The 16448-nt window shown below is 42.5% G+C and overlaps 1 protein-coding gene across 5 annotated transcripts in view; it reads left to right on the forward strand.

The window, feature by feature from the left end:
• The window catches only part of rptor (regulatory associated protein of MTOR, complex 1), a 158578-nt gene extending 142924 nt beyond the window's left edge, over positions 1-15654 (forward strand). For 3 of the 5 annotated variants that reach the window (XM_041036578.1, XM_041036580.1, XM_041036579.1), the window contains exons 30-36: positions 1202-1249; positions 8194-8300; positions 9320-9447; positions 11117-11203; positions 11383-11499; positions 11791-11920; positions 12737-15654. In XM_041036578.1, coding sequence (XP_040892512.1) covers positions 1202-1249; positions 8194-8300; positions 9320-9447; positions 11117-11203; positions 11383-11499; positions 11791-11920; positions 12737-12805 — 686 coding nt within the window. In that variant the 3' untranslated portion in view covers positions 12806-15654. The remainder of the gene's footprint in view (positions 1-1201; positions 1250-8193; positions 8301-9319; positions 9448-11116; positions 11204-11382; positions 11500-11790; positions 11921-12736) is intronic. The other 2 variants (XM_041036581.1, XM_041036582.1) reach the window with 1 other exon arrangement.
• Positions 15655-16448: the final 794 nt, after the last annotated feature.

A 16448-nucleotide genomic window follows, 5' to 3' on the forward strand; every position in this document is an offset into this window, starting at 1 on the left:
TGCAATCTCTCTCTCTCACACATACACACACATATTCAGTTTTCCCTACTGCATTCACACATACCATCTCCCCTCCTGGCTCAATAATCAGTTTAAAGTTATTACCATTACTGGGAATGTCTTTCAGATGGAGTACAATAATTATATGGTTGTGTTTTGAATTTTTAAGATTTTTTTTAGCATTGCCTCAGCTGAATTAATAATGTAAAGCCCAATGAAATATTCCACAAGTCTGTCTTCGTGCTGGCTAAAACCTGCTCTGCCTCTCAAGGCAGTTGCTACAAGTCCGTGAATGTTTCTCAAGGAGAGGCTGGCAAACACAAACACAAACACACACAAACACAAACACACACCCCTACACAACCTGTCCTCCCTCACCCCGTCCCTGTCGTCCAGTAACATGCTTGTGTGCTGTTTTTCATCAGTGAACCATCTCTGTACACTGTCTGTCTGGCTTCTTGTTACTTTGCTGGTTCTTTGATATTGTTTTGTGTTTGTTCCCCCTGAAGAGCGAGGCTGAACAAGGCAGTAAGCAGTTTGCCCCATGATATACGCCTCTACAACCACAAATCTTGCTATGACATGTTAGTCTGTATATTTAAATCTTCATGATATTTCACATTATTTGGTGTAATTTAAACCGATAGAATTATTTAAACAGACACTTCATACCCAGTTAAATTATTCCCATGGGTCCTTTTTACCGTCAACCTTGCTCAGAGTTTCTTCCCATGCACATTCACATTCACACGGTCCTCTCTAGCCCAGCAGCAGTAGCAGGAGCAGCTGGAGCTCCACCCTGCTCGCTTTTTGCTTTGTGGTGAAGGGATCTGGGATTCTGTGTCCTGCAGGCTTGGAGGTTGGGGACCCTGTGCAGCTTCCACAGCCCCTGTTTGTAATGCAGAGGCAGCAGCTCAGCTCACGCCTCAGTCTCTCTCCTTTCATTCTTTGATCCCGGTATCACTGTTAGTCTTTTGGGAGAAGACACGCTGGGAAACAGCCGCCTTGTTCATCCTTCTGCTGTTCGAATGCATGTGGAATAATACTCATGAAGTCATACTTTTTAAGTGTGTGAACGTGTGTGTCTGCATGCACAGGGGTCCTTGCTAATTTGTTGCTTGCTTTGTTGCATTCCTGCTCTCCTCCCTCCCCTCCTCCTCCTCCTCCCCTCCCCTTCCATTTGCCCCCCCCTTGCTCGCAGGTCTGGCCAGAAGGGTCTCCATCTATCTTGACAGGAGTAAGCAAGGAGGTGAGTGTCACCATTCTCTTCTCTACTCCCTCACTCCCAGAGCAAAGGTGCGGCACTAAACAGCCGGCAGTGTGCCTCTTTTGTTTTCTTTTTTCCCCCCTGACCACTGCCATCCCTCATCCCTTCATTTGTCTGGTGATGCTCCGTCACTTTATCCCTGACAGTCATCCCACCCAAAGGTTAGAAGATTCACTATGAAATAAAAAATAAAATAAATAAGAGTGATGTGTTTCTTCAAGGGCTAGCATGTCCTCTTCGACAAGTTGGACACATGGTTTTTATAGTTAGCAAAATGCTAAGCCCTGCTATCTTGTTGTTTTCATGCCTGTCTGGTTTCAGTCCACCAAATGTGCAGTTTACAATGATTATGCAGGAAACACTGAAAGCATCCCGCTTCATTACAGTGGAGAAATATTACACAGTGGATGTGTGGGTCATGAGCATGTTTTTAGTGTAACCTGTAACCCCACAAACTAATGTTGTGATATGTAAAAAAGACATTGACAAGACATTGTCCTCCAAACTCTAAATTCTTGACATCACTCTCACTATAGCTCCATGCACACTACTTCAGTGTGTTTAGAAATCCAAACCTTTGACTTTGGGGTCAGGTTGGTATTTATAAAACATATAAAAAAGAGATGCTTATTTAAATGAGAAATAGCTTTTGCCTTTAGTAAGGCCATGTTCCTTCTTCCAACAGGCACTGCCCCCATTACACATCTCTCACCTCAAAATGGCCTCTCTCTCATGTATAAAAAAAAAGCATACTAATTTAAGCTGGTCCCATAGGTGTCAGTGTTTAATTGGGAGGGTGTTGCTGCTGTGTGATTTTAATAGCGCAGAGCCACCCAGTCGGTCTCACTGGAGGGATCAGCCTGATAAACTCCAGAGCAGCCGGTGAAATGAGGGGACTGTGGCTGGCACAGACTGGAGAAACTATTCCTGCGTCTGCTGCTCCTGCATTAGTATGCAGCAGGTGTCACTGGAAGGAGAGATTTGGGCTAAAACAAGCAGAAGATGGTTTCTAGGTAAAAGCAGGAAGATTGTTATGAGTTAAGGTCAGAGAAGGGGTTAAAAGAATTGGACACAGAAAGGCAAAGGACAGGTCAGATGCCAATGTAGAGGGGAGAGATGGAGAGAATGTAAGAAACCAAAAGGGTAGAAAAGTTGGAGACTGCTTATAGAAGGTCATAGTAGTAGTGTTTATTTCAGGCTGGTGGGAAGCACACACCCAACAGACCACAAGCCCAGAAGCTTGTTAAACATGTTGGAGTTTTCATCAGCGTTTGTTCAGGAGTCAGAGGGAGTGAATCACACAGACTTAGTATCTCTGCAGATTAGATTAAGAGCCAATCTAATTAGGCTCTGATACACTTACTGTTAATACTGTTTCTCTTCATTCACCTCCCTCTTCTCATTCCTACACCTGCAGTTGCTCAAGATTAGGGATATATATTTTTTATTTTTTATTTTATGTTATCTTCTTTCTCTTTGTCCCTTTTCTCTGGGCTGCATAAGTAAAGTAGGGCAGAGCTCTTGTCGTTGGCTTTAGGGAGACAGACGCTGTGTTCTGCTCTACATTTGACTGCACTCCCTGGTGCCTTGTTAACATCAGGGGCTCTGGAAGCCTGCTAAATCCAGGACCTGGGACTTGGTGAGGAGTTGGAGAGACCCACGCTTAAAAGTTTCAGGAAAATGAGAGACAAAGCCTCAAGGCAGACTTGCTCCTTTTGTCTGCAGCTTTTACCGCAGTGTCCTCTTTCCAAAACCACCAGTTCAGAGTTTAGAGTTCAGCAACCGGACCCCAACCAGGCGGGTCCCAACAGCTGGTCGTGTGTCAGGTCGGGTTGTTTTTCTGTGTAAAGCTTCAAGCTGTCGCCGGGTTTGGGTTCGATTATTTTTAAATGTCATTTATAAAAGAAAAAAAAAACGTTTCCTCTGCCTCATGTCAAGTTCATGTCTCATATTGGACGGTTTTAGGCAGTGCATAAGTCTACACTGGGGGCAGATTGTTAACCTTTGCATCGAGAAACCGAGGCTTAGATCAAAGAAAACTTTAAATAAGTCTGTGTTTATAAAAAGCATTTCTACACGGCTTTGAAATGTTAACTAGATGTGCTAGATTGTGAAGTTCAGCTTCTCCTCAAAATTTGACAAAGCTTCAAAGCAGTTGATGCAGCTGTAAGTTCACCTGAAGCCTGGGCTTTCATTTCCAACTGTTAGGGGTCTCCCTTGTTGTGAATTATGTAAAATGATTTGAGAAATTAATGTTAGTCTCCTGTCCTCAATAATCAGGTCAGCAAGTGCTAATGTCGTGTAGGTTATGCTTCATTTCACAAGGTCCCTGCCAAGCAGGCAGGTCAAAGCTTTTTACGTCCCCGAATGCCAGGCCTCAGCCTGCAAAGGTTAGACAAATGCCATGGCAGGGAAGTCTCCCTGCCAGTCAGAGCACTCCCATAGATAACGTCATCTTCTATTAGAGACACATGCATGCCGGGTAAGTCCCCGGTAATCCTGGAGAAGGTTTATTGCCGGAGTCCTGGAGGACCTTTTCAAAGCAAACAGGATGAATGGAAGAGAGGGAAAAATGCTGAGGGAGAGAAGAAGCAGGAAGGCTGAGGCACTGGTTTAATGAGCTGCAGTGTGTGGGAGAGCTAGTCCATCACTGGAGATAATGGTGCAGAATAAGAATGGAGAGGAAGGCAGCTTCTCCAGAGAGAAAAGACAGGATTGAAACAAAGCTATTTATGCAAAGGAGTAGATAGATATATCACAAATTAGGGATTGCCTCAGCACGCTGGTACAGGAACAAGGTGATCTTACCACAGCTGCTTTCATCCCGGCTATTAGTGGTGTTAAACTTTTTTTCCCCTTGCTGAAGATTGAACAAGTAGAAAGTCATTCTACTAACAATATCATTACCAATTTTGATATCATAATTGGGGGGAACGTTTCATCTCAAGCAGAGAGGGCAAGAGACGAGGCTCAAAGAGAGACTACATTGAAGCTATGTATACTTCCACCTCTGTAAGGTGGTTAGCTTCACAGCTGAGGAAACACTGCCCACACTCCTTTGCTCCTGCTCTTCCTTCTCACATCTCTGTTCTCCATGTCTGTATTGATTTCTGTGTGGGTAACTAAGACCCGCTCAGACCCACATAGGTTCGCTCTACAGCTGAATTTTATCCCGTTTTCAGCGACTGAGTGTTGACCACCAGATCCAAAACCGATGGGTTTAAGGTTGCAAATCTGTGAGCTCTGATCCCCTGAACTGCCAGTAAACTTTTTTGATTGGAGTCGGGGAGGATTTAGTTGCCTGAAGTGGAGAACAAAAGAGAAGATAACGAGGGAAAGATCTTGGATGAACTGAGACCAGGGTAAGAGAGAGGAAGTGGGCACCTGGACCGAGGTCCAGAGCGAAATGATGGAAGAGCTGGACAGAGAGGTGAGGTGGTTGGATTGTCAGTCAGGCAAAGCGGGCAACTGCCTGTGGCCCCAGAACTCCAAGGGCCCTGAATGCCCTAGGCTTACTGTGTTTCAACTAGTTTGTGATATGTACGTCTGTAACACAATATCAGCTGACATGTTCAGGCCTTAAGTTGGGTCTTTCTTTATTACTTTTATTCTTTAATTCTACTTTCTACTGATACTAATTCTCTTTACATTTTCAATCAATCTTCAACCATTAGCTATTAACTGATTTTTTTTTTTTAGCCACTTTGGGGCAGCAGAAAATTGTGAATACAAAGTGAGGTATCATCACCTTATAAGTTGATATCTCAACCTTGTTAGCAAATAGTTGCTTATTTATGGATCCAACAAATATGGAACGACATTAGTATTCATTCTGAGTCATGTTATTGCTTTGTATCCCTAAATTATACTGTTTAATTAAATTTCCACACCATACATTGGACCATATAGTATTCCAGCAAAGAAGAACAGAGAGGAACAACCTGGAAGGTTAATCCAGCTTTAGTTAAGATAGAAACCACAAAGCAGAGACAGTTCAGTTGTAGATGTGCGTAGTCTGCTGGAGATCTTCTCTCATGCACGTCATATTGTGTCCCTAGTGGGTTTCTCACCCTGGGAGGACACAGGGAATGATAATGATGCTTAAAGAGGAGTCATACTGAATCAAAATCTTAGGAAGGTTTAGTGAAATCTGCGTTGCTTATTTTAGAGGAAATGCATGCACACGCTTTAGTGTGTTGGGGAATATTCCTTTCTCCGCCCCTCTCATTGTAACCCAGATTTCCTCATTGCTGAGCTGCCAGCTTCAAAGGGAATGCCTCCTCTCTTCTCTCATCCTCTGAAATGAGCCAGCATCAAGCGTACCCACATGCGACTGTGAACACGTCGCTGACTGAGCACACTCCCGTCAAGTGGTTTTCCCTGTGTGCTACCCCCCACCCCCACACCCCCTTCCTCCAAATGTGCCCACGCTACTGGCAGCGTGACGTTGTGACGCCTTAGTGGGCCAGATGACGTCACAGTAGAGGATTTGAAGCCGCCACATGGGGCATGGGTTTTCCTGACAACCCAAGCCAAGTAGAACCACGTAGAAAGCCCTGTCACAGATGGTTCAGTCAAAGTTACTGTGAGCTAAGTCACGACTCATAAAGGAAGCACATGGAAAGAAAAGGAGTGACAAAGAATCACAAATGATTCACATATTCACTATTGTTCTTCAAGGCTATAGAAGAGCAAAGTAATGATGTTCTCATCCTTCTCTCCACTTCACAATTGTGTGAACAGCCAATTAGGATAAAAAGATGCAGTGTCAAAGAATGAAGTGAATGTATAACACATGGGTGGATGACCTAGAGATGGATATTGATTGTGAAAAAGCAGCAGGAGGAAGTGACTAAGAGAGAAACAGGAGGAGGAAAGGGAGGAAGTGGGGCATGGTGTGATGAGTTTCAAGAGGAGAGAAAAGGATGCTGTTTCTGTACCATCTGTGGTAAAAGCATTCTTGTAAGAGGAAAAGATGGAGTCTTTTAATGTGTATTTTATTTCTGGACTCTCTATCTGTCCCTTTATCCTTCCTCCTCTACCATTCTACCTTCCATTATCAAAAGAGCATTTGCAAGATCCTCAAAGGAGCATCTCTCAGCTCCTTGGTTTATGGTAAACATGGTTCTCCAGCTGCTGCTGTTGGTCCAGTTAAGCCGAAATTATACCTTCCACATACACGTAGCCACAAGGATCCGAACAAAGAAAATCAGTCTTAAAAGAATGGTAGATATGGTTAAAGCTCCAGGATAAGCTAGTAAGTGGACTTTGAATTTTGATTGTTTTGTCAAACTACTGTTCTGAAGGTCAACAATGAACATCCTGGTCAGGTGTCAATAATGTGATCTGCTCACGTCTGTGAGGATTCATGCTAATAATACCTATGTGGATGTTTGTCAGTCAGCCTTTATGACTGCAAGCAGAATGGGAGTGACCAGCCACATCAAAAAACAGAGGGGTCGAAAGTTGAAATTCTTATTTATTTAATTAGAAAACTTTATTCAAATGCAGGTCAAATTAACCTGGAGTTTCTGTGGTGATTGTGCTGCTCGGCACAAAGTCACACAAATGATGAATGTCATAGGTGGCTTATTTACCCACTTCTTGCTAATGACTCAGCTACTCACTTGCTCGAGAGCATGGACTGGTCTACAGCCAGGAGCAAGAAGTGGCAGAGGCACAGTCTGTTTGCCTGCAGTTGGTCTTCACTGATAGAGGAGGGCACAAGCAGCAGTGAAGAATGAAAAAAGAAGGAGAAGTTTAAATCCTGCCTTCTCTCACCTCTGCACCCCTGACCATTCACTGTGGAAGCTGGCTTCCTTTTCAAATTGTCTGTTTTGGAAAGTTACAAAAATTGTTAGAAACATCCCCCCGGCCCCCACTCCCAAGTCCGACATCAGAGAAATGTGTTGTTGTGAATACTGTTCAACAATCTGACAAGCACTGTATTTGATGCATACTGATGCCTTTAGGCTGCAGCCACAGGACTCTGCCAGGCATCACTGAGCCAGCAGGCCGAGTGTGGCTGAGATGGCACTGCTCACTCGATTCCTGCTATGACTGCCAACATATGAAGAGTCTTGCTGTCTTCAGCTTCCTCCCTCCTCACTTTCTCACTCGAGTGCCATTTGACTCATCTGAGCCAGAACCTGCTGACAGGCTCAGTTCCAGGGTCAGTGTTTGCATCTCCCAGTGGTCGTCTTGTCGGGAAGGATGCAAAATGCAAAACTACACTTCCATCAGCATGAAGTCGGCTTTTACACTCTGAAGAACGTCAGACTTCTAAAACAACACAAACACACAGACTTGGTGACAATGTGTGATGTTTAGCTTTACAAACTGACATAAAAGCTTATTGCTTGTGCACCCACGGTCTTTGCAGGAGGTGGGCTTTTGGGTTCCCACTGAATGCTGTGTGGTGTGTTTATTAGTTGCACAGTGATGGAGGAAGCAGTTGCACTAATCTTTCATTTGACTTGCTACATGTGTCAGCAAGAGCCCTCTGAGCCCTCCGACAGATTGTGTGTGTTGTGTAGTAGGGGGATCAACACATGCTCAGTGCGTTTAACAGCTGTGTCTGTGAGAAGTTTCACTTAAAAAATTAAATTAGCTCAGTTTAAAAACAGTAAGAGGAAAACTGCAGTTCACATACTGTGTTCAGATTACTCTCAGTAATTCAATATTTCATGCTCATATGTCTGGTATTGGGAACCTTTTGAAGCCTTTTACAGTTTTAATTGTGATAACAAGCCACCTTCTGTTTTGTTTTACTTCAGTGAGCTGACATTAGTCCAGATCAATGTGGAATAATACAATACACAACACTGCTGTATGTCTTGTGCAAGTTTTATGGAGTGCATGTTTGTGTGTATGTGTGTTCGTGTGTATGCTCTGCACTGTAACGGATGTCTCTTCCTGTAATGTAGGTGCAGGTATGGTTGTGGACTGGGAGCAGGAGACAGGTCTCCTCATGACGTCTGGAGATGTCCGAGTGATCAGGATCTGGGACACTGACAGGGAGATGAAGGTCCAGGTACTTAACTCACTGCACCTGTGTGTGTGTGTGTGTCTGATTGTCGATGCTCAGATACATTTTGTATCAGCTGGTGAGAAACTTGGCATCCAGCTCTTGTAGGATCGTTGTGTTCACCTCTTATTTTCTGATAATCCTATAGAATGAACTGATTAGCTAATTGTCTAATAAAGTTGCAACTCATTTTGATGTGCTTATTTTGAGCCCGGTAAGTGCCCTGTTTTGCTCTGGGCCGTCTTGGGGCAGAATTGCTCTGATGTTCTAATCAATGGTTGTTGTTTTTTGAATTTTTTCAGTTTCAACATTATCAGAATTAACCTCACAAAATATGTAATATAAATACATAACAGAGGAATCCTTGCAAACAAAAATGTTGAATACAAATGTCAGAGATCATTTGAAACTTCCATGTAAGAGAACTGTGGTCTACAAGTGGAGCAGGATCTTGAAACTGTGTTTGGCCATAGAAGTTGATGTTGCATTTCAGAGTACAGTTAACTAGACAGAAACCATCTGTTCAGGTGGAATTATTGGCCCACACCATTCTGAAAGTTATATTATCATAGTATTCATCAGAAACAATGCAAATAACTCTGGTGCTACTGAAACACAAACAGATTCTGTCTGTGATCTTCTGCTTTTTAACTGCTGACATTTCAGCTTAATGTGCACAGTGTGCTGTGTGCTCATGCAGTTGTCTGTTTTGGCAAACTAATGGAAATCTGTGGCGGAGCCAGAACCATTAGTGTGCTTTCTTCTTTTTCTTTTTTCTTTGTTTTTACACATCTAATGGTCCTTGGTGAGCTAATCATTGTCTTGATGGATGGACTTAATACAAGTAGTACAAATGGGCCAGCCTCGCCCGTGGCTGCATATTGATGCTGGGTCCAACTTCAAATGAGCCAACAGTCAACAGAGCACATGATTGATGATTTCAAAGACAGTGTTACCTTGGAAGGTTTCTTTACAAGTCTTTACAAGAAGATTTCTGTGTGTGCGTGTGTGTATGTGTCCACCAGGACATCCCAACAGGTGCAGACAGCTGTGTGACCAGTTTGTCCTGTGACTCTCAGCGTTCGCTCATCGTTGCCGGTCTGGGTGACGGATCCGTACGCGTCTTCGACAGGAGGATGGGTCCAAATGAATGGTAAAACACAAAACTGCCGTGCTCTCAGATCTGGCCTGACCTCTGACCTTATCAGTATCGGATCGTAGAGAAGGTTGAATTTGATTCCTTCATTTACAGTTTGATTCAACTCTTTTCTACTGTCTCACCATTAATTAAACACATTCAAGAACACACACAGCAGCTTCTGTGGGCATTAACTCCTGCAGAGTCCTGCATTATTCACTTCTCTAATCTATATTTATTATATATAGCGTGCTGTAAATCTCCCTTTGGGCTTGGCATCTCTTTTAATGGACCCTGGTGTGCCACCACCACCCCCCCAGTTGGTTAAACATTTTTTTAATTTCAGTCCCAAAGGGGAAAAACAAGGCATGTAAACCATGAAGTGGCCCATAAATCTTTAAGTAAAGTTAATTTAATAGTTCCCCTCAGGCATGGAGTTACATCTTTGAGTACCTATGTTGCTCCCCCTGAGATTAGTCCAGGACTGGTAGACAGGCACACACAGGTCAGGTTTAACATATGATCAAGGAAACATTTTAGGATTTTGCACATTAAAGGCTTCAGTTTACACGTTGTGTTTTTGGCTTTAACCTGTGTGTTGGGTAAAAAGAAATGTAACAGTTGTTAATTGATGTTAACTCTTGTTATTTGTACTTCTTCTGCTTTTTGTTTTCATCACTGGGAGAAAAAACAAATTTTAATGTGTCAACCAAATGTTAGGAAGATCAGGTGCACTTCCTGTCTTATTATTATTATTAGGGGAGTTATTCAGGTACATTTTAGCTCCACCGAGATGATTGGACACTTTTCATTTCAGCACTCCACCATCTCACCTTCACCAGGAGGCTGCTAATGCTTTTTTTCAGTCATGATCACATGCTGCCACCCAGTGGTTACTCCTCTGTATTACATGTTACAGCACAGGGAGACATAGCATTTTACACACTGCTTTTTTTTTTCTCTTTTTTTCGTTTTTTTTTAATAACTTCCTCTCACAAATGGGAGGGAAGGGACTCAACACATTCAGACAAGTTCAAACAACAGCAGACACTGTTCGATTAAATTCAAAATACTACAATGATACCAGTTTTCCTGCTTTTTTGATTCATTTTTTATTTTAAAAAGCTGTTATCTGCTGTTACAATTAGAGATCAAAAGTGTAGAATTTTCTAAATATTGTTTACTTACTACACAGGTATTGTTGTCTTTTATTGTCATGTATTGTCTCTTTTCAAACCAGTTTTCTAAATATATTGTAAATGAATGTCAGTATTGATTCATACAGTGCTTTTGCAATTGTGAATATAAAAATATTGGACATAACTTAATATGGTCTTGCCAATGAAGCAGCTTCACAGCCTGAAGTTAGAAGTCCGTCAACATTTTACACTTTTGCATTATTTCACAATATCATACATAAGTGAGTGAGAGCTACACAGGGAAAATAGGTAGTATTAGATGACAGGGTGGGACTGTCTTGACTCCTTGTCTGTCTTGACTACGGTTTTATAATAGTTGTGGAACTGTTTTCTCTCCTATGTTTTCAGGCCTCTGAGCTTACTGTAGTTTTTGATATTCACATTCTCACAGACCCTGTATTTCCAGGCAGGTCACTGTGAAGACACACACACAGTTAAATTTAACCTTAACTGACATGTCCTCTGTCCTACATGTGTTTCTGCAGTCGGGTGATGACTTACAGGGAGCACGGGGCCTGGGTGGTCAAAGCTCATCTACAGAAGGAGACAGATGGACACATTATCAGTGTCAGGTGTGTACTTTCTCTTTCTACTGAGATTTTCTTTCTGTAACTTAACTGTTGTTTTTTGTTTTGTTTTGTTTTGTTTTGTTTTGTTTTGTTTTGTTTTGTTTTGTTTTGTTTTGTTTTGTTTTGTTTTGTTTTGTTTTGGGGGGTTTTTTGCCCTTATTGACTTTGATGCTCTCCACCAGTGTTAACGGAGACATTCGATTCTTTGAGCCACGGACACCAGACTCTGTCAACGTGCTGCAGACGGTGAAGGGGATAACAGCTCTGGACATCCACCCACAGGCTAATCTGTTCGCCTGGTGAGTTTGTTTGTGTAGATGAAGGACCTAAGAAAAAGCTTGTCAGCTGTTTGTAATTTAAGGTCAGATCCCACTGCAGCATTCTTCCTCTTGTCTTTTCTCTACTTTGTGACCATCATCTAAATAAGTAAGAGAAAAAATAAAGTTACAGGAGATACAATAGAGATAATACACCTGACGTCCTTGAGGTTAAAGTTCACCACAGAAGTAATCTCCAGCAGTACACACTGCATACGGTTTAAGTTATGTTTACAGCCAGAACTTACTCTTAACCTGTCCTCTGCCTTCCAGTGGATCGATGAACCAGTTCATAGCGGTCTACAACGCTAATGGCGACGTGATCAGCAACATAAAGTATTATGACGGCTTCATGGGACAAAGGATCGGGGCCATCAGCTGTTTAGCCTTCCATCCTAACTGGGTAAACAAACACTGACAATCACTTATCACTACAGGATTAATGCAGTTTGATATGTGGGCATGTAGTTATCAAACACTTCAGAATGACTATTTTGTGGAGTTTGGTAGTTTAAATCTATAATAATAATTGATATTTTCAGAATTTTAAAATCACAAGTAGCTCCAAATTAGCTTTATGATAAACACAGTGGAGTGTAAGTACAAGGAAGCAGGAAACACTCAAGTGAGGTACCTCAAAATTACACTTAAGTACACTATTTAAAGCTGCATTCATCAGATTGTTTATTTAAACTATGGAACAAACAACTATGTGTAATGTGAGAGGGGTTCCTCCCAGTGATAAACCCACAGAGAGTGCCACCCTGACTCTGCAGAGTCCCTCAGCTCCACGGCCCCTTTAGCTCATTGTTTTGGTTTTCAAACTCATCTCTAGCCACAGTAGGTGGCTCTTTCAGTGAATAAGCTCCGATTAAAAAAAAAGGTGTTGTAGGTTAAAGTTTGATGAACTGCCTACTTTGCTCTGGCATTTCATGTAGCAAACACATTAGCTTCCCTTCAGCCCACTCCCACTGATGTTAGCATTAGCTAACTTTAATTTGCTCCATCAGCAGGCTTTTAAGCTTTATTAGATTCCCTCTGTGTTTGTGAAGGAAATATAACATGAATTGTTTTCTTAATAGGATGCTCTCAACATATTTTTGTCAGAGTTTGAGACTTTCCCTTCTGTTAGGGTTTTTTTGTGCGTGAACACACACATCCTGTCTCATGTGGGAAGCTGTGATTATCTAACCTGTCTTCTCTCTTTGTCTCCTTCCAGCCCCATTTGGCAGTAGGCAGTAATGACTACTACATGTCCATCTACTCAGCAGAGAAGAGACTTAGATAACACACCAGCATTCATCACCCTCCCCACCCCACCACCCCCTCTCCCTCTCCCTCCCCACCTAAACCACCACATATGACTTCTGACCCTGAGCCTTGTGCTCTGGGATGTAAATGACTTTTTTGTTGTACATATGCAATTACCACCCTGAATGTTCTAGTGATGGCTGCTGAAAAAAACTGCTACGAACGACTATATATTATTATTATTATTATTATTATTATTACTATCCTCATTGTTTAATCATATTCTTATTATGAAGCTAATGATTGTAGACTTGGCTGTGCAGAGGAGTGTGTATATTTAAATAGCGTATACAGAAGAAGAGAGGTTCTATTTTAAAGAAGCGGTACCCACAGATCACCAGGGCTCCTCCTTGTCGCACAGTGAGCATCACTACCTGAATGAACTGTGACCCAAAGCAGATATGGTGGGGGAGGGGCCTCCAGGAGGACAACACACACTGTTAAAACACATTCACTGATGCGGGCAACACGGACTCGCCCTCTGCCGGACCCTGGTGTGTTTATAAATTTATTTTAACAGCCGACTCTCAGCCAAAGGACACAGAGTGTCTCTACTTTGCTGCACCGCCGGCGAGACATTTGTAAGGACGCACCCAGAGACGTTAGACTGTGCTCATTCTTGCCTGGCACGTCAACCAGGCACACGTGATGAGTGTGTGTTTGTGCGTGTGTGTGTTAAAATGGATTATAGCACAGATGTGCCCCACAGTGGGTCCTCATAGCCTTGGACTTGATGCCCAAAAGAGACACTTGCTCCCACGCTTAGAACTCTCTGTCTTGCTTCCTTGACCCCAGCGTGCCAAACATCTTATTTTCCATGCAAGCCCTGTTGTTGTGGCTCAGAGGGTTGTTTTTGTTGGTTTATTTGTTTTTTTTTTTAATTATCGCCTGTAATAAGGGAAAACCTCCATTGCCTCTAGTATGACACCTACCCTTATAACTAGCACGGTGAGAGGAGATCTAGATTGATAAAAACAAAGCCCCCGGTCCTACAGGGAGCCTGCAGTACCTGCCTGCCCTGCAAAGCAATAAAACCTCCGACCTGATTCAGCCTCAAGCTCTTCACCTGACATTGCTGGTAGAAATGTCAGCTATCAGCCTCGGTTTGACGGCGACAGCAGCATAGTCTGCCATCGATAGCTTAAGATGGTCAAAACTGGCCAGAGCCCTGACCTGCAGTGCCCCAAGGTGTCACACAATAGCAACACATACACACCCATTTCCATTCACAGCAGTGTAATTCTCCTGAGTTTCTTTTTTACGTACCTGGTGTATGTCATGGGTGTATTTTAACCCCATCGGCTCCACACATCAGTGACAGGAAAGATATCAATTAAATTGATTTTCCTGTGACTGTCTAAACCTTCTGCTGATCACTACGTTCCAAATCTGTCAGAAGGCAGTAAAAGAAGCTCAAAGCTAAAATACTTTTTTATTTTTACCTACATGAGACCAGCACCCTGGTCCCAAAAACCCATCTTTTCTTTATTTTGTCTCGTGTGTTGCTCAATTTTTTTTTTCTGCCTTCTAGAAAATATAACTAGAAGTTGACCCTGGCTGCTTGTCTAACCACATTAAAGGGCAACGTTCTTATTTTAAGCCAAGACACCCTCAGATCACGCAGCGCTGTAGATTAAGAGAACTTCTAGGTCACGTGACTCGTCACACCGAGAATCACCTGCCGCCCCACGGTCTGGACTGTTTTTCATTTGGAGGAAACCTCCTGTGAGGTTTCTTTTTTCCTCCTCTTTGAGTTTTTATTTTGATTTCATTGCCAGACTTGTTTGGTTTGGATTTTCTTGTGTGTTGCATGTTGAGGGAGGTGGCGTCACAGCTGTACCTGCAGGTGTCTGCAGCATGATGGATAGGTGAGGTTGGTCACATGACCTGGTGCAGTGCCACCTTCAGTGACATAAATGTCATGTGTGGTGCTGTTTGGATCCCTCTCTTATTTTTTCTTTTTTCTTTTTTCTTTTTTTGTTTTTTGCGCAGTGTCACTGTCGACGTGCCTCTTCTCCGAGGCTGCAGCTTTGCATATTTAGCTTTTTAAATCCTTTTTCTGTTTTGTAATTTTATGTTTTTAATTCTGCTGGCATTTTCTTTGCCTTGGCCTCAGTAAGGTGGCAGGAAAAAAAGAGTGGGGACAGCCTTACCTTCACTCATACACCCACACTCACTGCTCTTAAGTCTTTCCTGCCATGCCCCTTTCCATCGCCAACGTACCCCCGACAGATGCCCCCCCCCTCCTTTCTTTCCTGCCACGGCCGCCTCACCCCTCTGAACCAGACGTCCCGAGCTTTGCTTTTCCCCACAGAAGGAGTGGACTTGTGGACTCAATGTGAACTGGGAACACACACCATACAGTCTGTACAAGCGGCTGCAGTTGTAGTCACCACATTAGTCCCCAACCATCACTCCAGCTCAGCTGCTTCACTGGCTCGGCCAAAATATGAGCATTTTGGTGTCAGGCCTTTCCTCAGACTTACATTCATCTCTAAGTATCCTGCTTTGAGTTTTAAGATTTTAGATCTGGAGAAAAAGAAGACTTTAACAAAGTAGTAAGAAAGGAAAAATGAAAACAATCAGGTTTGTCTCTGTGACTTTAGACTGCTTTGCTGACTGTGGTTTATAAGACAGGACATGAAATCAGTGAAATAAACCAAATACAACACCGGATCTTGTCTGGGTCAGGCATGTGCTTTTCAGTCAGCGTTCCTTTATTTTGTGTGAATTTATCCATCAATACTGAACTGTAGAACCTTCATATTGGTCAGTTTAGCAGTTGAGATTTATTTGGAGTTTTTACGGCTAACTAACTTTAAAAAATATGGATTTTTAAAGATATTAAACTGATTTTCAAGGTGTATGAATAAAGCACTATTTCCTCAAAACCAACGACAAACTGAATCTGACCTGATCTTCAGAGGGCTCTAATGGGAACAATCAAATATAACTCATTTAAATTATTGTTTTTAAAGTCAAAAATTCACATGCCCTCAACAACAGAATGAGCAACAGATAACACAATTAAATGAAAGTGGAAAGTTCTACACATTTAACATTTGAAATATTTTCCATATTAATATTGTTAATTTCATGATGTTAGATTTATTTATTTCATATTTAACACTCTAGGGCCCCTTTTTGTTCAGCTGGAGTTCATTTTATTATATATCATATATCAAATTGAATCACGTCATTAACCAACCACTGAGGTTAAAGTTGTCTATGCTCAGTGGTTCATCAAGGGCCCACCTATGTAAGTCATGATGGAAAGTATGAGCACCACTGAAAGTCGTTCCACCTACACGTGTTGTCAGAGGCTCAGATTTATGTCAGTGAAAACAGTTTTCAGGAGCTGAACTAAAACATTATCTTCACTTCAGGAAATGAGCTTTGCTGCACAAAGAACATTGCCCCTGTCTTGTTCTTTACCTGCTCAGCCCTGCCAGCCGAGATCAGAGGTCAAAGACCTGACTACTGCAATCCAAGCAGTACAATATTATTGTGACTACAAAAACGCACACACACACACACATATATGGAGAGCAGAGGAGAACATTCCACAACAGCAAAGAGCTGGGCGGCATGAACATCCTGAGGAAACAACACTCACTTCC

Source organism: Toxotes jaculatrix, chromosome 4, assembly GCF_017976425.1.
Source record: "Toxotes jaculatrix isolate fToxJac2 chromosome 4, fToxJac2.pri, whole genome shotgun sequence".
NCBI classification, from domain to species: domain Eukaryota; kingdom Metazoa; phylum Chordata; class Actinopteri; family Toxotidae; genus Toxotes; species Toxotes jaculatrix.